Source organism: Camellia sinensis, chromosome 6 (genome assembly GCF_055761805.1).
Source record: "Camellia sinensis isolate YWXY chromosome 6, ASM5576180v1, whole genome shotgun sequence".
Classification (NCBI taxonomy): Eukaryota; Viridiplantae; Streptophyta; class Magnoliopsida; order Ericales; family Theaceae; genus Camellia; species Camellia sinensis.
The window spans coordinates 93,007,963-93,030,494 of NC_138966.1; the positions used below are offsets into that span (position 1 = coordinate 93,007,963).

At 34.8% G+C, this 22,532-nt stretch overlaps 2 protein-coding genes across 6 annotated transcripts; both read left to right on the plus strand.

Moving 5' to 3' along the window:
* Nucleotides 1-1,311: 1,311 nt before the first annotated feature.
* Nucleotides 1,312-9,742, plus strand: LOC114289796 (F-box/LRR-repeat protein 4-like). Of its 2 annotated transcripts, XM_082874215.1 has the most exons (8): nucleotides 1,318-1,903; nucleotides 3,338-3,583; nucleotides 5,762-6,168; nucleotides 6,735-6,920; nucleotides 7,422-7,653; nucleotides 8,460-8,535; nucleotides 8,788-8,939; nucleotides 9,141-9,742. In XM_082874215.1, exons 1-8 carry the CDS (start codon nucleotides 1,631-1,633, stop codon nucleotides 9,207-9,209), a joined length of 1,641 nt encoding a protein of 546 aa, XP_082730341.1. In that variant the 5' UTR covers nucleotides 1,318-1,630; the 3' UTR covers nucleotides 9,210-9,742. The 2 variants fall into 2 exon arrangements, with proteins under 2 accessions (XP_082730342.1, XP_082730341.1); XM_082874216.1 differs by lacking the exon at nucleotides 8,788-8,939 and having other exon boundaries at nucleotides 1,312-1,903; nucleotides 8,460-8,536.
* A 1,880-nt stretch (nucleotides 9,743-11,622) lies between these two features.
* LOC114289795 (AP-5 complex subunit mu) lies at nucleotides 11,623-22,532 on the plus strand. 4 transcript variants are annotated; one of them, XR_003638737.2, is made up of 9 exons: nucleotides 11,623-11,777; nucleotides 12,239-12,382; nucleotides 17,674-17,985; nucleotides 18,942-19,234; nucleotides 19,350-20,245; nucleotides 20,884-20,940; nucleotides 21,396-21,443; nucleotides 21,924-22,115; nucleotides 22,195-22,532. XR_003638737.2 is itself a non-coding variant. In XM_028233611.2 (8 exons), the coding sequence occupies exons 1-8, from the start codon at nucleotides 11,710-11,712 to the stop codon at nucleotides 21,993-21,995; spliced, it is 1,890 nt and encodes a 629-aa protein (XP_028089412.2). In that variant the 5' UTR covers nucleotides 11,623-11,709; the 3' UTR covers nucleotides 21,996-22,532. The 4 variants fall into 4 exon arrangements, 2 of the variants coding, with proteins under 2 accessions (XP_028089412.2, XP_028089413.2); XR_014332658.1 differs by lacking the exon at nucleotides 20,884-20,940; XM_028233611.2 differs by having other exon boundaries at nucleotides 21,924-22,532.

The following is a 22,532-nucleotide window of genomic DNA, read 5'->3' on the forward strand; positions in this document are numbered from 1 at the left end:
GGGCATTCTCTCGGAGATGTTCTTATTTTGAAGGATAAATTACAAATGTATTTTATGAGATTTGATTAAAATATAAATCGTTTTTTTGTAGTTTTAAAAATTATATTTCATCCCGTGAAGTTTTTAATTTCATAACAAATCATCTATTTTATTAATAAAGAATAATGTTATGTGCACTAATTAGTGTATTAATTGATGATGTGATATAATTTAAGAGGTTTTTTATATTTGTAACGTAATCAATGAGTGAGGTCAATAATAATGTCATAATTATTATTAGTACACTAATTAGTATACTAATTGGTGCATGTAGGACTACCGATTAATAAATCATCAAATCAATTAACAATTTTTAATGATATTAGAAATATGTTTCAATTAACAATTTAAGTAATTTTATTATTGTATAGGAGAGTAAGGCCTAGTTTGGGAAGATTGAAAAAAGATAAAAAGTCAAAAAGTCACTATCCTATTTAAGTCACATCATCTTATTTAAGTCACATCACCTCTCTAATACATCACTTCAAACCCAACCCAAACACAACCCATATTTCATAAAAAGTCAAAAAGTACACTTATTTAGTCTTCCCAAACTAAGCCTAATTATGAATTTTATTTTTTTTGTTAATTCTACTAAATAAATATTTTTTAGCAAAAGGGTGTTTATAATTTCCCAAACTATAAGAAATAATATGTATTTTAAACAAATCTTGTATTTATAATTTACCCTATTTTTAAATAGAAAATTGGAAACTTAAAGGGTCCGTTTGGGAAGAAGATATTTTAGCCACAACAAATAAAATATCACATTTAACGCATAATCATTACATTCTTTTCTCACAAAAAAGTTAAAAAAATCAAAAAATAAAAAAAACCTTCCCAAACCAAACTTTTTAACCCAAATTAAAATAACAAAAAAAAACTAAAAAGTCAAAAAGTCAACCCCCAAACCAACCCAAAATTATGAAAACTGCCTAACACCCCCAAATGAGAGTCACTGGAAGTCGTTTTTCATTGGCTCAAAAACTTTTTTTTTTTTTTTTATTTACTTTTTTTATTTTCAGCAATGACACTCACTGCGATTCTCAGGCCTCGTTTGGGAACAGACTAATTTAGTAACTTTTTAGCTATTTGACTAAAAAGGTAGGTAAAAAAAATTTATATGTTTGTGATGACTTTTTAACTAATTACGAAAAGATGTGCAAAAAATAGAGAGAAAAAAGAATCTTTAACTTTTTGATATGAATTATTAACTTTTTGACTAAAAAAATAACTTTTTAACTAAAAAGGTAAGTCCCCAGACTGGGTCTCAGTGGGGGTCAACCCACCGGGGGTTGGTACCATGGTTGCAAAATTATATACTATTGGCTGCGATTTAACCGCCCGAGTCCACCGACGGGCCGAGATTACATATTTAACTCAATGTCACTCCTCGCTCTCTCTCATCCCTCTCTTTCATCCTCCACATTTGTCCTCTTGAGAGCTTTCTCAAATCGGTCGATCATCACTGTGTATATGTGTAATTCATACTTCATATACATATCTATACACAGAGATACATAGTTATACATACACAGATAAATATATACATTATTATATATATATATATATATATATGATATGATATGATATGATAATGAGAGGTCATGATCGGATAAATCCAATCTTGCCGGACGAGTTGATCCTCGAGATCTTCCGTCACCTCGGCTCGAAGCCCAGCCGCGACGCCTGTTCCGTCGTCTGCAAGCGGTGGCTCGATCTCGAGAGGCTCAGCCGCGACACTATCCGAGTCGGCGCCTCCAACAACCCTGACGCTCTTGTCAAGCTTCTGGCTCGCCGCTTCGTCAGTGCCAAGAACGTTTACATCGACGAACGACTCTCGATTTCTCTCCCCGTTCAATTCGTAAGTCTCTCTCTTTTTCTTTTTTCTTTTTTTTAAGTTTTGATTCAATTCGGAGTTGTTTTGGTTTTGAATTGTTTCAATTCGTCGTTAGATTATGTTATGCGAATTGGGGTGCTTGATTTCGAGCTTTAAATTGAAATTTTTGCGAAGATGGTTAGTAATTTTAGGTTTCAATTTATGTCAAATTGGGGTATTAGGGTTATGTGATTCAGTTTAGGAAGGTTGCATTTAGAAATTTTTGTAGATTTGGATATGGTCCAGGAATCAGCTGAATAATTTAAAATTCGTAGTTGGATGCAGATGAGGAATCGAAAAGACTTGAACTTTAGGTTTCCCCAATTTCAGCAAAAGTTGGGAATTTGGAAGGAGTTGAAGCGGTGCGGGGGACAAAAAATCCATTCTTGACCCCTTTCCTCTGTCTGTGTGTTCTTTTTTTTCTTTAGGGGAAGGGGGCAGATGCATATTGAATATGCCATAACCTTTGATCCCAAAGGAGGTATCATCTGTGTGGGCGGCCATGTGAACTGAGAAGCTGAAAGACAATGCCTATTTGTTCCTAACAAAGTCTGACTACACTCCCAACCTAACATTCTTTTAAAAAAAAAGTTACTTACAAGCACTGATGGTGGAAGATAATGTGGAAACTAATCGTGTTGGAAATTAGTTTCCTAGTTGAACAGAGTCCTTTTATCTTGGCAGATGATATAGTGTCGTCTTATGTTGTACTACCACATCTTGAGCAAGATGACTCGGATTTCAGACCATCCTGTATGGTTTTATAATCTCAAAATATAATCTCAGACGATGCCTAAACCCAGACAAGATAGGTGTTCCGTCTCTTTGAGGCTGTCCACTTGAATCTTATTTCACTGGTCTGCTCTACCAAAAGACTTTCTGTCTGTTGAATTACATGCTGCTGTGTCTGTCATCACTAAAACATCTTTAACATAGGCATGCCATTCTTCACCAAGTGCAGTTATTGCTCCATCTTCGTTGCATGTCTCTAGTATTTATTTTTTTCTTGTGCTGACTGATGTTGTATCTATCTCTAGCATTAGCTTTTGTTGCTACACCATAACATTAACTCCACCAGCTCATTTGATGAGTACATTGTTTCTTAATTGTAAATACTAAACATTTTTCATCTAGAAAGCATGACTGTCACCAAGTTATGCTGTGATTTCACCCTGCCAATCCCTCCACTCTTGCTTAGTTATATGGGCAGCAACTCTCCAGCCCCCTTTTTTTTTTATAATAATTAAGTCTGGATGATGAACAATAATGTCTTATTGTTGGGAGAACTTAAAAAAAAAAACAATGGTGCTAGTGCACTGGTTCCATTGTTTATATGAACTTATTTCTCAGGGAAATGTGTATTCAGTTTCTGTTTGATAACTATTTCACTGGATGCGTAAAATGTTTCCTCTTATGCAGGGAAGAAGACGTGGTGGTGATCCATCTGCACTTTCATCCCTAAATCTTAACTATGCAACTGAGAAAAGTGGTTCCGAAGATGTTGAAATGGACTCATACTGTTTATCAGACGCTGGTCTGACTGCCGTGGGTGAAGGATTTACAAAACTTGAGAAGCTGAGCCTTATCTGGTGCTCTAATGTGACAAGTGCAGGGTTAAAATCTATAGCTGAGAAGTGTAGTTCATTGAGATCTTTGGATTTGCAGGTGAACATCTAGTTATCAAACGTGAATTTTCTTGGTGTTGTCTGAGTTGTTGATTTGTACTTCTTGTTTCTTGAACCATCGTTAATATAATTGAGCACTACTCCAGATTATGGTGTGCGCATGATTAGTTCAACTCATTTAGAGCTGGTTGTGTAATACCATTGGATCCTCAACAGACATGTAAGCTATTCTGCCTAAGTAGGTTACAGGATCAACTCTGTGTAGGGGGGGACTCCTCTACCAGAGGGAGGAAGTGCTTTATTATCTCCATGATATATTTTAATGGAAGGACAATAACTTTACTAGCTTGGTCTTAGCTTCTCCTTGATGCCTTAGACCATCATAAATGAATGATGTGTTGGTTGTAGAGGTCTATGGGTATGTGTGGACTTTGCATGAATCTTGATTACATTTTCTAGATTGGCTTGTTGAGGGAAATCTTCATAGGTTAAGTGCTAGTCATTTATGAGACTTAAAGATTTCTAAACTTATGTTTTTTTTTTGGGGCACAATTGTCCAGGTCATTAGACTGTTTTGAAACTTATGCTACCAAGATTGCTCCACTTTGTTGGTCCCTTAGATTGACTACAGCCTTGATACCGATTTCTTATCTGAAAGGTTGCCAGTGCTCATACAGGGATTTCTTGGATGCCGATTTTTTAATCAAAATATATTATTTATGAAAATGAATAGAAGTGGACTGGACAAAGTGCATAGAAGTCGCCTTTTCGTTTGAGGCCCAACAAGGCTGCAACTTCTTTTATGCTACTGTGTGTAGTCTGTGTGGGGGTTTGTTTTGATTATAATGGAGCTAGTTTATTTACTTTGTAGGTTTATATCACTTCGTTAGAAGATACCACCTCATTTTTTTCTTACTTTTTCATTTTTTAATGTATATACTTCAATTTCAAATTTTGGAATTGTATTTTACATCTTTTGGCTTGTGGTTTAACTGACTGTAACCTTTTGTGACTTGTTTAGTGAACTACAAATTTGATTGTGTGGAAATTTCATATGAACCGTGTCTCTCTGGAGATTGATTGATATCATGCCTAGGCATGGATTGAGATGTTACTGTTCCATCATTTCATGCAGTATTGATGTCCAAGTTTATGTTGTGGACCAATGAAGCATGGACACTCCAAAATCGGTGCCGTAGCGGTGTCCGACACGGGGACAAGTACGGGACACGCCAGATGGTGTGTCTCTTTAATTTAATGCTTTTTTTTGTAGGGGACACGTGCTCCATATCGGGACACGGCGGGGGCACACGTGTCCATATCAGGACACGGCATGGGACATGGCGGGGCTTACTTCTTCTTCTTTTTTTCTTCTTTTTCTTCTTCTTCTTTTGCCTCTCTTATTTAGTGATTTTGTGAAGAATATTGTTAGAGATTGAATGTTTTCTCCTTCTCGTCTTAGTTCTTGTTATCGTTTATTATGACTTTTTTGTGAATGGATGATCTATTAATTTGTTTAAATATAGTGGTTATATTTATTGAATTAATGTTATTATATTAGTGTTAATTTTGATTTATGATGAATGTAATATGAATCTACATAACACATAAAAATATATATAAAAAATAAATAAAAATTCGCCGTGTCCCCTGCCGTGTCCATATCTTCATTTTTCGGAAATTGCCGTGTCCCGTGTCCGTGTTCGTGCTTCATAATCGTGGACTAATATGAATGTGTATGTAGATATGTTCATCAAAGTTTGTTTTGTTTCATTTAAGTTTTCACAGCTCATTGGACGTTGTATTTTATTGTTTATCGGCTTTCACCAGCCCCTATTACTGTATTACGGTTAAGCAGGCCTTTGGTAATCTCGGATTACTGGCCGGTCACCTCTCTAATCTCTTGGGGCGGGGGTTGGGTCGAGACATTGGGTTTGGGTTGGTTGCTGTCGATAAACTGTCTGCAATAATTCTGCTCCCGCTCTTTATATGTGTCAGGTTTTGATGCGTATTTTCCCAGTATTTAAGATACATCTTGGGAGGCCTTTCAAGGGGTTACTTTATAGTTCACAAAGCTATTTTATATATGATGCTTATATTTTTTTCCCTGTCAGTCTGGTTTTCCAATTTCTCTTTAGATCCCTTTTTCTATCTGGTTTTGTGCATCATATATTCACCAACTAAAGTCTAGAGTGTTCACAAAGTTTTTTTTTTCAAGGGTTGCTATGTTGGAGACCATGGTCTAGCTGCTGTTGGGGATTGTTGTAAGCAAGTTGAAGATCTGAATTTGCATTTTTGCGAAGGCCTGACAGATAGAGGGTTGATTGAGTTAACCATTGGTTGTGGGAAAACTCTAAAATCTCTTGGAGTTGCAGCTTGTGCAAAAATAACTGATGTTTCCTTGGAAGCCGTAGGATCTCATTGCAGATTTCTTGAGACGTTGTCATTGGACTCGGAGTTCATCAACAACAAAGGGGTCCTTGCTGTGGCAAAAGGATGTCGTCTTTTGAAAGTTCTGAAGTTACAATGCATCAATGTCACGGATGAGGCACTGGAAGCTGTTGGAATTTTCTGTTCATCATTGGAGTTGTTGGCTCTTTACAGTTTCCAGAGGTTTACTGACAAGTTAGTCATTCTTCCCCGATTTTTTTTTTTTGCAAGCCCTTATTAGTGTTTTGATGTAATCTTGGAATAATCAATTTACTCTCTCTCTCTCAGATTGTCTCTTTAGATTTGTTTGCCTTGAAATAAGCTCTGGAGCCCCTCCTCAAGTTGCACTTTCTGTTCCCTCCCCCCTCCCCTTTTTATGTTATGGCTTCTATGAAGACATTAAAGGCTTTGAGGAAGAATCTCGGTTTAACCACTTGCTTTAAGCATCTGCCTACTTCAAAAGCGTATGCTATGAGCATTTAAAAAAGGAAAAAGGAAGAGAGAAACATTAACTCTTTTCTCTCATTCTTAAGTCTCTGTATATTGAGAAATTGACATCATCAACATCTTTTTTCTGGCTGTTGTTTTCAGTATGATTTTGCAAAGAGATGCAACATATAACCTAGGACACGCTTGAAATCATTTTCTTTCTGCTATATTGCAGAAAATATGAAATTTTGGCCTCTATACAATTTTCTAAAAGAAGGAAAAGAATTTCTTTTCAGCATGCTCATTTGGAAGTTTTCTGTTTGTGTGTCCAGGGGTCTGAGTGCTATTGGAAAAGGGTGTAAGAAGCTAAAAAATCTTACTTTAAGTGATTGCTATTTCTTAAGTGACAACGGTTTGGAAGCAGTTGCAGCTGGTTGCTCTGAATTAACACATCTTGAAGTCAATGGGTGCCACAATATTGGCACAAGTGGACTAGAGTTCGTGGGAAGATCTTGCACGTACGGTTTGATGTCATTAATCTATTTCTAAATTATTATTAATGTGTTGCAACCTGACACCTCATTGATGAATGGATATCTGCATTCAGATTAGCCTTGTTAACTAATGAGGGTATGAATCCTGCCGTGGATTATCTTGCATCCTGAACCATACATATCCTTCCTTAGATGCCATTCCTACTGCTACTCCCTAGAAATGGAGGGTGTGGGAGGGATAGTTTGAGTACTTACCTAAAATTTGTGCATAATGGCTGCTCTTAGACTCGATTTGCATACTCATGGCATAACAGCTCAGGCTTCTACCACTGACAGGAAAAAATATTCATATAAAATGCATTTTTCCCCCCTATTTTTTGACTTGCCATATTGCAAGTGTTAAGTCACGCTTTGTTTGGCTTTGGCTAATTATCACCACTTTTATATTATTCAAAATTTCTGACACTGTTCATCTGTTAATACTTCCCTCCTGATTTAATTATTGGTCTTGATCAAATACTGCAGACGCCTTTCAGAGCTAGCTTTGCTGTATTGCCAAAAGATAGGTAATTTTGCCCTTTCTGAGGTTGGCAGGGGCTGCAAACACTTGCAAGCTCTCCACTTGGTTGATTGCTCAAGTATTGGGGATCAAGCTCTCCACTTGGTAGATTGCTCAAGTATTGGGGATGATGCCATATGCAGTATAGCTGCAGGCTGCAAGAACTTGAAAAAACTTCACATTCGACGATGTTATGAGGTATTTGTTTCACCTAATTGTTTTCTGCTTGCATCACTTGCTTTAAAATTAAATCTTTGGTGACGAACACGATCTCATAGTTGTTTGGGTTATATTTGGCATTCGTTTGCATGCTTCAAATTGTCTTCTTCTGGGAATACCTGATGTATGTTTTGGTTGTTCTGCACCCAAAATTTATATGCACACAAAATGTTACAATATGGTTGTGTTTTGGGATGATCGTGGAAATAACATTGTACTATGTACTCATGTTCATATTCAGCACATCTGTGGTTGTATATAACTCCTGCGAATATTGTTCTTAGATGTTCAGAACTATTCCTTCCCCATCTGCCAGTCGTTTATTTTTTGTGATACAATAGCTACCATGTTTCACTTGTGAACTAAGAATATTTTAGCAAGTCTTTGGCTTTCTAGAGGGAAGTAGCATATCTTTGGAAACTGCTGTTACATGACCTAGAACTTAATTTTTCTGTTAGTTAAAATCTGCAATTTGAATGACTTGCGCTTCTTCCTGTAAAGACATCATGCTTCAGTTATTAATTTAGGCTTCGTTTGGCAAGAGGCTATTTTAGCCAATTAGCCAAAAAGTTACTAAATTAGCCAAAAAGCCAACAACTCATACCAAAAAGTCAAAGATTCTCTTTTCTCTCTACTTTTTGCACATCTTTTCGTAATTAGCCAAAAAGTCATCCCAAATATACAAGTTTTTTTTACCTACCTTTTTAGCCAAATAGCCAAAAAGTTACTAAATTAGCCTGTTCCCAAACGAGGCCTAAGAGTTTACTTTGTTGTGTCATTAATAGGTTGGGAATAAGGGAATCATAGCTGTTGGTGAGAATTGTAAATTCCTTACAGATCTTAGCCTTCGGTTTTGTGATCGGTAAGAACTTATCTTCCTTGTTGGTGAGAATTTTAAAATTCTTATTTGTGTTCTTTTTGTGGAGTCCAGGGTTCCTAGAAATAATATACACTTGTTTGTTCAGTGATTTCATTTTTGGGGGGTTAATGTTTGAGACTGAGGATATGTAATAGGTTATCTTAAGGTGCTGTCTTGTAAGCTGTCACTATAGTGCTTTCTTGGTTGTTGCATTATTGGACTCCCCGTGTGACTTCACATGCTATTTAATCACTGGGTAGGGGATGAGGCACTAATAGCTATTGGTCAAGGTTGTCCCATAGAACATTTAAATGTTAGTGGCTGCCACCAAATAGGGGATGCGGGAATAATAGCAATTGCTAGAGGCTGTCCTGAACTCATTTACCTGGATGTAAGCGTTCTTCAGGTATGTCTACTATCCGTCTTCCACATACGAGGAGCAATGTCCATAGTTTCACTTGTTCTAGATGATTGGTTTTTAAAATTGCTCTTTGTCCTAGATGATTGGTTGGTTTTTTCCATTGCTCTTATGATTTCTAAATCCTTGATTATACTAAAAGAACTTCATTTTCCATTTTTTTCTTTATTTTTATTTTTATTGTTACAGAATCTAGGGGATATGGCAATGGCTGAGTTAGGTGAAAGCTGTCCCTTACTCAAGGACATAGTCCTATAACACTGCCGTCAGATAACAGATGTGGGTCTATCCCATCTTGTGAAGAAGTGCACCTTACTAGAGACCTGCCACATGGTTTATTGCCCTGGTATTTCTGCTGCTGGTGTTGCCACCGTGATTTCTAGCTGCGTGGGCATAAAGAAGGTCCTTGTTGAGAAGTGGAAGGTAAGCCAGAGGACTAAACGGAGAGCTGGCTCCGTCATCTCCTACCTTTGTGTTGACCTTTAGACCGCACATCACTTCAAAAAAGGTTTCCCTCACGAGTCCTCGACTTAGCGGGATCCAATTCGGAGCTCAATCTAGCACTTTTGTGGGGGATAAGCAAGCATGTTGGTTTTTGTTGAATCCCATTCTCTGAGTGTATCAGCTCTCTTTGTGTACAATTTTGTAATAAGGGTGTTGATGTAGGAAGTAGTTTTGTCGGTTTGCATGAATGAAGCCGAGGCTTTACTGGTAACAATAAATAATCTTGCAGCTTTTTTTGTTTGGATGATTTTATGATATGTTATGCCATACACATTTTGTTCTTGAAAGTGCTGTGGTTTGGTTCTTGTAATAATTTGCTGTTTCGTGATTCGAAGTTGGCACTAGTAAAGGGTTTTGATGAGTTTACCACAAAAAAAAAAGAAAAGAAGAGGGTTTTTGATGACTTGAGGTTTTTTTGGTCCGACTCTTTATGTTGCATCAGATTGAGTTTATTCAGGATTTACTGTGCTTGAAGTTTGCTCGTTTGGTGTAGTATGTTAGAAGCAGATAATGGCCCTGTTTGGTATTATTTATTTTCAACTTATTTTAACTTTTAACTTAATTTAAGCTATTTTGATGTGTTTGGTTTAACTTAACAATACAGTTTAAAAATCAGCTTATGTTCACAGCTATAAGTTATTAGATGTTAGGCTATAAGTTATAATCACTTTTCTACAGTTCTATCAAATGGGGTCAAAATATACACAAACTAAACTCTTTTCATTAAAAAAAGAAAAAGCGGTACTCTCTCTTTTTTTTCTTTTTTTTTTTCAACTGCTCAATAACTAGTTTTATTTTTTTATAAAATAAAATTAGAAAAATGCTTCAAAGTTTGAAATTTTTGAGGCTCGAGTGGTTTGAATTCAAGATGACGTTTGGATTTTTTTTTTTTTTCTCTTTTATCTATAAAATAGAGGGAGGGAATAAGAAGATAGAAGAAAAAGAGAAGAGGGAGGGGGAATAGAGAGATCCACCGGAGTTGCCATCCCTAGCGGCGCCATCGTCCATAGCTCTGTGTATCTCTCTCTCTCTTCTGTGTATCTCACTCTTTGATTGGTTTTGATTTGTTGGTTTGATTTTTGGTTTTGATTTTTGATTTTTGGATTTGAATATCTCTGTTCTAGAAAACACATGAGATGTTGCTCTCTCTAATGTTGTTGCTCAAATAAAAGATTTTTTATTTGTATTGTTTTTCTGCTTTACCGGATGTTGTTGCTCTCTCTGTTCCATATCTTTTCTCTCCTCTCCTCTTCTCTTCCTTTTTCTTATTCTTTCTTCTTTTTTTGCGAGTTATGAAAAAAAAAAAAAAGAAGAAAGACAAAAAAAAAAAAAAGAAGCCAAAACCACATTGTTTTGGGAATTTGAACCACTCAAACCTCTAATTTTTCAAGCTACCTAACGAGGTTGATAAAATTATAAGTATCTCATAAAATACACCAAATGTAAATATGTTAAAAAAATATATATATATATTTATGATAAATGGTAACTCATCATATCCAATTCTCCTATTTTAAAAAAACTCATATCCAAATAATTTTTGGAATGTAATGTGTTTTACTTGTATATAATATTGATATTGTAAATTAACGAGATTAAAATTGGTAAAATTTAACAATATATAACTACATATTATTGGATGAATTTCAAATTCACATAAATAATTATGTTTATAAATTTTGTATTTGATGAATAATCCAAGAAAACTGTAAAATATGCTAATAATATTTTGTATACTTTAAACTTTTTAACAAAAATAATGAGACTCAACCAATTATAAATTTATTTTTGTTAATGACAAAATCATTTAACGATTAGAAAAATAAAGGCCTTGTTTGATTTGTATTTGAGAAATATGTTTTGAGATAAAAAATACGAAAATTTGTTTGGTTTGATTTTTTTTCAAAAGATGTTTTGAAAAAATATTTTGAGAGAGAATTTTGAAAAAAGTGATTGATTTGATGTGGATGAGAGAGAGATTTATTTGAAAAATTTGTAAATCAAATAAGTTTTAAAAATTTTTTTTAAAAAAATTTATTTAATTTAATTACTTTTAAAAACTTATTTATAAAAAAATTTTCTCAAAAATTTTTGAGAAGCACGAACCAAAGGCCAAAGATCTCGACCCCCCTTCAGTTGCGGTCTTTATATTTCATGATAAACCTAAGCAATCCTAGTTTCCATATATAAAACACACAAAAATAACTCCTAATTACTAATTAGAGAGAGAGAGAGAGAGAGTTGCAGGAAGGACATGGCGGGTGGTTGTAGCATCAGAGCTCTCTGGGTCCTGAACAATCTCGACTCTGTTGTCTTCTCCAGGTTCCACTCCTTCACACACACACACACACACACATGTATACATATATATATACATATATATATACTAGCGGCCGCGCACACGCGTTGCGTGTGTAATTTAAATAAATAGAAATAAAATTAATATTATAATGTGTACTTAAATAAATAAGAATAAAAAAAAATAATAATGAAATTAATATAATAATTTATACTTAGCTTAAGTGGTATGAGTTTCATACTTAAAACCCCTAGTCATGGATTCAAACCTTACCCATCTCTTTGTTTAACTTTTTTTATTTTATTTTAAAACACTATCACATAACATGAGGAGTAAAGCTTCAGGACACATAACAGGACATATAAGAGGTGTTGACTTTATAATAGGATAGATATATATATATATTCTGATGAAATCGTAGGGTTTTCATTAATCTGGATCTTTGTTTAGATTGAATTTGATTTTTGATGTGTTTCTGTAACAGGAGGTTTCCGGTGGCGGAGAAGCGGTGGCGCGCTGCTTGCAAGACCGAGAACGAGAAAAGTGCTGATAGTTTGAAGTACGCTGTGCTGCCATTGCTTCCTACTGATTCGGAGCTTGCTGTTGCTTTCGTGGACCGCAAAAAGAGGTCATTTCTGAGAATAAGATTATGCTGATTTGCCCCCTTTTTTATTTTGATTTTTTTTAGTACGGAATTATGTTTGTACTACAATTAGATATTTTGGATATATATGGATCTGTCTCGTTATCACTTGATTGTGCTGGAATTGTGAGCATTATGAGGTGCTGATGCTGGGAATTCAGCTGGAAAAAAAGAAGAAAAATAAATAAATAAATAAATAAAAATATGTTGTTTACTCAGATTATTACGAAGTAATTTCTTTATTCTGATTAGTTTTGGAGCTGATTGTTCTTGCATCTATGAGTGTTCTTGCATCTGAGTGTAAAATATTGAATCTTGTATTCTTAAAAATAATTTATTCCTTTGGGAGTTAATGTGGGAACTTCAATTTTTTTGTTCTGAAGAACTCAAGAGCCTTTTATGGTTAATAAACTCTTAGGCTTGTTTGGCAACTTCACTTTTTAGTTTAAAAATCAAGAGGTCAACCAAAAAGTCAAAAAGCCAACAATAGAGTGAGAAAGTGATTACAGATTATAGCTCAACAGATTATAGCTTACAGTTGTAAACATACGCTGGTAACCTGTTTGATGACAGATTATAGCTTACAGCTGTGAACATAAGCTGGTGATCTGTTTGATGTAACTGTGGGATTATGGATTTAAGCAACAGAATAGTGTTTGGTAAATAAGCTGTAAATTAGTTTTTTGTTGTGTAATTGCCATTTTTGTCCTTATGAACATAAAAATTGTAATTTTGTCATTTTTTGCACTTTAAATTTTGAAAAAATTATTTTATTAATGGAAGTTAATATAATTAGTACCTAATTTGGTACATTTTTCTATTACTTCAAAAAAAAAATTTCATTTTTAATATTAAGTTTACAAGGGAACAAGAAAATGTTATTGCAATAAAAATATAATAAATTACTATTAAGGCAATAAAAATAAAACTTCTTAGATATTTAAAGAACTCCTAATTTCGTTTGAAAATTGACATACAAATATTATGTCTCCTCACTTCTATCTCGTTGTCATCATCTACAACATAATTTTCATGGCGTGCTTGTTGAGACGAAGAACCTTCCTCTTCATTAGGCACATAATCCGTGAATCTATCATATGATGAATGAGTATGTGTTAATCTCACCTATTATTAATAGGGCCCGTGTATGGATCAATTTTAAAAAATTATTTATATTGATAAAATTTTAAACCTAAAATAATAGAGGAAACACACCTCGAGTTTTCACCACTAAGCCAGCATTTTGGGGTTGAAGAGTCCAACATGTTTGCATACATTGGATAAAAAAATTAAAAAATAATAAATAAATATATATATTTCGTTCACATTTTTTTTCTTCTCTTTTTTAAATTTTTATTCAAATTCGTAATTAAAATACAACTTAAATACATGTGCTTGAAACGTTTATCTGTTGTGGTTCTATTTTCTTTATTTCTTTATTTTTCATATTTTCTAAATAAAAATACTAAAAGAAGAAAATAATTTTTAAAAGATAACTTCTTAAGTATTCCATAAGCACTGAGTTATTTTTCAAAAAAAGTAAAAACTATTTTGAAGAACAACTTGCCAAACAAAGTAGTGCTCTAAAAAATAAAAATAAAAATAAAAAACAAAAGACAAACACAACCCAACAAACATTACACAGTTTATCCTTAATTCTGTCCAATAATCTGCTCGAAATAGGGCCAGAGTCATCTTCCCAAAAGAGTACCAAATGAAGATTACAAAACAAATGAAACAAAAGCAAGTATTAATCTACATTTGCATAAATGATCATTCAATTCCATCAGAGTCCTCGTCAAATAAAAATAGGTATGGAAATAAAGGTGCATTTCCACTAACTTCTCCTTCCTCAGTGATAATCCCAGAAACTTTCCAACCCAAATGCTGCATGTAAACTTTGTCATAGGCTTCAATATTCAAACCCGAAGCTAGGAACAGTTCAACCTCATTTACAAACCGATTGGTTCTTCCAATTAAGAAAGGTGTTGCAGCTTGAGAAACCAAGGCCTTGAAATGTTCTTGTTTTGAATGAGTCAATTACACCAAGTATGTGATGAACGATAATTTCAACATCTTCCTCCTGCATATGAAGAAAAGATGGTAATTACAAAGTTGTTTGAAGCAACATTCAACTCATATGATTGTCAAAATCAAAACCAGATAACAAAATTTTGGACATTGATGTAAATGCGGCATGTAGTATATGATTGTGATGTTGGCCTGATAACAACCAGTTTAATTGCAAAGACAGTCAAACAAAAACAAAGAACCCCAACTTCACTCAGAGAAATAAAATTAAAGAAGCAAAATTTCTGGTAATTAACTTAGAATCAGAACAATCAACAACAAAACATTGAACTACCCATTTAGTTACTAAAAAAATTAAGACAATTGCAGTGCAAAATTGTCAAGATTTCCTTCAAATTCTCGCCAACCAAACATAAATTAAACAAAATAGATTAATTAGATTAATTAGACTAATTAGACAGCTCTTTTAGTATGGCTATGGAACATCCAAGATGGACTTCAAACTCAGACCATTGTTTGACAACAATGTATAGAAAAGACAAGGCACAAGCACATGATTATAATAGAATGATTATTGAGTAATCACACAAAGGACATTAGCCAGTGTTGGTGGTAACATAAAATTGTTATTCAACCCTGCTTAACCATTTGGGATATCTACTGACTTAGAATTTCCTCATCAAATAACAAAAACTTACAATTCTTCAAATAACAAAAACTTAGAATTTCCTCATTTGGATTATCAGCCAATATACACAAAGAATTGTAAGTCAATACAAATAAAGCTACAAATTATCACATGTTGTCTTGGTACTTAATCCATTATGGCTCATAACTTTCTCTGTCAACCACATCTAATAAACTTGTATCTTTGGATCATAAGCAGTAATGCAATTTAACATAAGCAAAAAAATTAAATTTTTAGATTTGAAGAAGAAATTAAATATCTTTCTCAATTTAGAAGAAATAAATCATTTTTTTAAGATTCTGAGCATATCACTTGAGAACACAATAATACAGCCCCTAAGGTTGTTCATAAAACTAGAAGAAAGCATAGCAGTAACTGAAAGAATAGCCAATGACAACAATTCAAGTGCTTTCCTTTCCTGGACAACCAGCTCATGAAAGATATTAATGAAGCAAACATCTTTAGCAAAGCTCTACTAATAGCATGGGTTTACTCTTTCTCATTAACATAGCACATTCCAAAGACAGGTTTCAAGAAGACAAACCGGAAAGGGAAAAGGAATAGGGATACAACCTGCAGAAGGGAAAAGGACGAATCTACCTCAGAGAAAAGTAAATAAAACCGACTAAACTAGTGTTTTTGTTTACCAAACACAAGTTTCATCTATTTATTCCCAGCAGACATGTCTGTGATCAATACGCATAAATGGGGAAAAATAGGAAATCAATTTCAATTGATGTTTTTTTTTGCTAAATGAAATCTTTAACTAAAACAAAAAAAAAAAAAAAAAAAAAAAGCGGCCAAATTGAAAAGAAAAAAAAGAAAAAAAAAATGACTAAGAAGAGGGTATCAAACCATTTCACAGTAATGAGAGAGAGAAGGGAAAGAAGAGAGAGAGAGCGAGAGAGAGAGAGGGAGAGAGAGCGAGGTAACAACTCGCACACCATTTCACAGAGTAACAAAAAAAAAAAAACCCTAAATCGATGTGTATATATATATATCTATATATAACATACAAAGGGCATGAAATCTTACCTTTTTTGTGTAGATCAATGGAAAACAAGGGGCCAAATTGCACGATCGGCTTCGATCTTGGAGATGTGGAGGAGTTCGTCGCCGGTTGCCAGAGGAGAGGAGAAGCAGAGAGGAGAGTAGTGTGAGAGGAGAGGAGATTAGGGCAACGGGAAAGAGGGTATATATCATGCCAGTTTCGTAATTTCCTCAATCTTGGAGGGGCATTTAAGTCATTTCAGCTCCCCTTACTAGCTGCCCGCATAAGTCGAATTTGGTTAAGCACCCCCCGAGCTGCTTTGGAAAATAAGCTGAAAATAGCTTCACTTAAGTTATAAGTTGTACTGATAAGTTGTGCCAAACACTCTAAAATAGCTTAATATAAGTTAAAAGCTCAAATAAGCTGCTTATAAGCTGTGCCAAATAGGCACAACAACCTATACCAAAAAGTGAAAGATTCCATTTTCTCTCTATTTTTTGCACATCTTTTCGTAAAAAATCAAAAAGTCATTCCAAACATACTAATTTTTTTTACATTATATTTTAGCTAAAAAGCCAAAAAGTTACTAAAAAAACTTGTTCCCAAACGAGGCTTTCTCTACCAATATACATTTTGGATCACATTCAGAAACATGATTTATTTAGCAAAGTGATCCAAAAATTTCTTACTTGTTTTTTATGAGGAAAAAATTCAAAAATGATGATGTAAAATCTAGAAAGATTGGAGTGTTGGCAAGAGAAGATCTAAATGGGGACCATAATGCTTTTAGGATAGTGATGTTAGTTGATTAATTTGAAGAATAAGAAAACCTAAAAGTAAGTAGATTTTAATAAATTTTGTTTTATTAAATGTCTAACTGTCTATAAAATGTAATTCTTACATTTAGAAGTACTTAAGAATTCCAATGTTATAATCTATATAAGCCTGCCTCAATTGAAAGCCTTTTTTTTAGGTCGTGTAATAGGGAGGTGTACCTTATACTAGAGCAAGTGGTATACCGTGTTCCTATTCTTGTTAGTTGTTTTGTGTACCATAATGCTAGAGTTGTTTTTGTCGTTCGTTATGCATGAGTCATGACACAAATTAGCAATCAATTACATACTTCTGTTAGTAATTACAATCTTGTTTTTTGTTAACCTCCAGGCCACAATTTGTAACCTATTTTACTATAAGATGACAGGTTGAGTCCCTACTATTCAATTTGTAACCTCTTTGTGCTCAAACTTGACTATTCAAATAACTGATACATCTCTGTGTGTGTGTGTGTGTGTCGTAGGATTAAGTTGGGTTCATCCTTTCAAAAGCTGCATTACATTTAACATAACTGCTATTGATGATAACATGTATTATGTTTGCTTATTGTTCACAAGACTATATGATCTAATCATGATGTTATAGTCAATGCCTTTTGTATTGGTTGGTTACAAGTCACTGTATGTTTTCATTATTTTCATTTGGTGTCCTTTATTTTCTTAGTTCATGATAATTCATCTTGATAGAATTCTTCTGATGATTATACTTACTAATTTTGCAGTGTTTGTGTAGGGAAGGGTCTGCTCGTGGGTTTGGCATACGTGTAGCTCAGTCAGCTGAAGGGTCTGATTCGTGGGTTGATGATCCAATTACACGCCATATTATAAGCCTATATATTAACAAAGAAGAAGAAGGAGAGATTCATCTCTTATGGCCATTAATTTTGCACATAAAAAGTCAGTATTGCATCCTTGTATTGCCTTTAGTTGAACCCTGTCATCTAAAAGCATATGCGAGAATATGTAAAAGATCTGATTGTGGAAATGCTGTTGGAGTGGATGGAAGTGTGTCTTCCCTTCTTCTTGATCTTCCATCCATCACAGGGTATGGTAAGTTACATGCAATATTATTCATGAAGCAGAACTAACAAGAACAAAACAATGCTCCTACGGTTTTGTCTGTCCTCTACTTGGTTCTGACTGGAATTTGAGATTCCATGGAATAGGGATCTAGGATGCTCCTACTGCTTTTGAACAAAACAATACTAAAGCAACATAAGCACATAAAATCTTCTCCCATACCCTCTTCCATGGAATCTTTTCACGTGTTTCTGCATACCTGACATAGTGGTTGTCTGGTTTTGTTTCTTATATTTGGTCAGATGTGGCAATCAGTCTCTGGCATCTTCAGACTCTCTTTCTCTCTCTCTGGTTGGCTACTTTTTTCTTGAGTTATGCCACCTAAGTCTTCCAAATCTTCATTTGGATCAACAAATATTTGAATAAAGATATGTGAAGTATTCTGTCTATCTTGATTTACTACTGAACCTAGCTGGTTTAAAAGTGTTGTTTTCACTTGGGTTCAAAATTTTGCAAATGAAACTGTGACAACTATAGCATCCCAGGGCTCTTATTTCGTTGTGTTTGTTGGTCGTCAAAAATTGGTTGTCAATGACTTTGGTTTTGCACACCTGACAAAATGGAACTGGTTAGTGTATGGTGCCACTTGTTTGAGTTGCCCTCCTTTAACTAATTCTGAAACTCCAGTTAAAAAAAATTGTTTCATTCTGTATGGGTGGTTCACTGTTTCTTTCATTAACTATGATTAATTGTCTATGGTTTATGTCATTATTTATTTTTCTCTAGTTTTCAGATATACATTCTGATTGATTGAAGAACAGTCTGGTCATTTTTTATTTTGTTGTTACTTTTTATTTATTTTTTCTGGTTTTTCTTCTATTTCTCTTTTGCATGGTCTGTGGCACTGTTGCTCTAATATTGCTTACACAATCAATATGTCTTGTTTGATCTTTCCTGACATATATCTTTTCCCATGTGTAGGGCCTTAATGGTGGCACATGCCATAGGGGATGTAGTTACAGGGGATGTTCCAGAACCTGAGGTGGTTGTTAGTGCTTCTCCATCCGTAGGGGGGTTGTTGGATTCCCTAACTGGCAGTATTGGGATTTCAGGTATTTCTGCAAGAGCAAAACCTGTAGCTGCACCAGTTGCACCTTCTACCACCTCAAACACTGCTGTGACTGGAGCCATTGCATCAGATGCTCCAAAGATTGGTTCAAGGCCCCTGGACAAAGATGCACTTCGAACTTTTATTAGTAGCTCAATGCCATTTGGTCAGTACTTTTTATTATGGTATTTCTCATCTCAAATTTCCTATATATTTTCTTATGTTGATCAGCTTATATTTATCTAATAACCACCTCTTATTCTTGTCTATTTTACATATAGGTACACCCTTGGATCTCAACTATTCCAATATTTCTGCTATTAAGCTTTATGGCTTTGCTTCATCAGATTTGCCCCCAGCAGACAGAAAACAGCCTGCGTGGAAACCATATCTCTATAAGGGAAAGCAGAGGATTATTTTTACAATTCACGAGGCTGTTCATGCTGCAATGTATGACCGGGACGAGATCCCAGATACTATATCTATTTCTGGGCAAGTGAATTGTCGAGCAGAATTAGAAGGATTGCCTGATGTTTCTTTCCCCATGATTGGGTTGGACAATGCTCGTATTGAGGTTTTATCATTTCATCCTTGTGCCCAAGTACCGGAACATGGAGTAGATAAGCAGGCCCTGATGTTTTCACCACCATTGGGTAATTTTGTTTTAATGCGTTATCAAGCACTTTGTGGCATTGGGCCTCCAATAAAAGGATTCTACCAGCTGTCAATGGTCTCAGAAAATGAAGGTGCATTTCTATTTAAGTTGCACCTGATGGAACGTTATAAATCTCCTCTTACAATGGAGTTCTGCACTGTGACTATGCCATTTCCTAGGAGAAGGTTGGTTTCGTTTGATGGGACACCTTCTATTGGAACCGTTTCAACCACTGAGCATTCAGTTGAGTGGAAGATTTTAACAAGTGGAAGAGGTATTACTGGGAAGAGCATTGAGGCAACTTTTCCTGGAACAGTTAGGTTTGCACCATGGCAAACTCAAAGATTGATTTCCTCTGGGTCAGTCTTGGGAAGCGTAGTTGATGAGGATAGTGATACAGAAACAGAGGCCACTAATAATGTGGTAAATGTGGAGGACTTTTTAATGGAAAAAATGAACAAGGACCTCCCACCAGTTGACCTTGAGGAGCCATTTTGCTGGCAGGCTTACAATTATGCTAAAGTATGTCTACTCTCTATCAGTTCAACTTTTAGTTAGAGTTGCTATAAATTCTGGAAATCTTCGGCATTTACTGATTTTGCTTCTTGCTTATATCCTGGTGTTATTTGTTATCTGGACTGGATGTGCTTTGCTATTGTTTCTTTAGTGTTAATGTGAACTATGGATGCTTGAAGTAGGCTTTAGATTCCACATGATGGCTGCAACAAAAAGGGAAGGGCTAATATATGGTCCATCTTGTTGACACTTTTTCGTTCCTCCTCCATTAGTCAGCAAGATACTAACAGACATCTATAACTTTATTGCCATGGAAGAGATAATGTGTTGGTACCTTTTCTCCCCCTCTAATGACCACGAATCCCAACTTTTAATAAAGCAACTTTATAGAAAGGAACAGAAAGGAAGAAAAGATTTTTCAGAGAAGATTTAACTTACAAATAGAAACCAATGAATTTGGCTTTAATTGCCATCGAATGATTAAAATTTAAACTGACTTGATTTGGATTTTACTAACCAATGAGAGTAGATGATATTGAACAAGTACATGGTTGTTAAAACTAGTCATGGTACTGCAGTTGAGCCTGTTATATTGAAGAATTAGCTTTTTGACAAAGTGCTCATATTTTGATTCATTAATGCAGGTATCTTTCAAGATTGTGGGGGCATCCTTATCTGGAATGTCCATCGATCCTAAATCTGTAAGTCCATACTTGTATGGCAGTCATTTATCTGCGCAATAAATATTTTTTCTAGATTTCAAACTAATAGTTACTGTCTCTGTTGTCAAGCTCTTTTGCTGCTATTATATGAATCTCTTTGATGGCACATGTTGGTTCTTTAGCAGAGACAGTTTTCCGTAACATAAGCTGCAAATGTGGCCTTTTGCATTCTCGAGATGAATTCCCATTAACATTTCCGTAGCTCTAATTGAACTGGACAGCTCTTAATCTTAATTTTGTGATCACATCTAATACAGAATCATTTACTTTTCCTATAAAAAAGTTAGGACTCAACATCTGCTCGTATTTGTGGGTTGGTTGGTTCCCTGTATCAAATCTCAGCAGCTTCAGTTGGCTGTTTGTTTTCATTTCATATTGGAACTGCTTAATTTATATTACGCTTACAAACTTTTTTAAGTTTGTGCTGTATGCAGGTGAGCATTTTTCCAGCTGTTAAAGCACCTGTGGAGTCCTCAACTCAGGTAACCTTTTATTGATGTATAAAAACTCACTTTTGAAGATGACCTACAAAACTGTAGTTTTTTTCAGACAATGATTTAGCGGTTTGTTTGAATGTTGAAAAGATTTGACATGACAGCTTATAGAGGGTTGTGAATGTTCTTGGGTTCTAATATATAGTTACGTATGCATAAGCTTGAAAATGATCTTTAAAATGGTATGCATAATGAATGTATGAATTGACATGGAAACAGACTTTCTGAAAATTGAATGTAAAAGTTAAATAAATGTAGGACAAATTAGGAAACTTGGCGTAATTTTGCATACTGTCATAAATTTAGTTCAGCGATTATGTGCCACGTGCACAAAATAGCTGGTTTCCATGAAGTAATATTAATGTTTCTGAGCCTCCTATTGGTTGTAGAAAATTAAATTGCAGTGTTGCGTACAGTGTAAAAGCATATATATTTGAATGCAATCTTTACTTTTGTTTCTTGCAACAGGTTACTTCTGGGGATTATATATTGTGGAACACATTGGGGCAATGCCTGTCTACTGCCACAGCAAAAGTATAAAGGGATGATGGATTGGGAAATCTTAATGTGAAATGTTGTAATTTGTTTGGCAAAGATGTTTTGTCCTTAAAATATTCCTTAGCAGGGCAAGAGAGAACCGTGCTCGGGCCATCAGTTCAGGTTCACTCCATGCATGATTAGCCTCAAGTATTTATTTGTGTTGCAGATGAAGTCTGATGTCTCGTGTTTTTTGAACAAGATTGCTGCAAGGCATGGGTGTTGATTACCATCGAGTTATTGTGAGAAAGCAATTACAGCAGCATGAGGTTGAGCCACACAGGCAAGCCATTCTCTCTCTCTTTTAGTTTAATGTTTTTGTTGTTATTTAATGTAGTTATCATTTGTGCGAGACAACAAGGCTTCTGTGGGTAGGTTTCATTTTTTTTATATAGTAAGTTTGGATTCATTTTGGATAGTGTGAACTTAAGAAGAAAGAGAGAACACAAGAATTTCTTTTGTATGAGTTGGACCTTTTCGGTTGCTTGACTTCAGGCTCTATTTGGATATTTGAAATGAAGCAATTTGATGTTATTTATA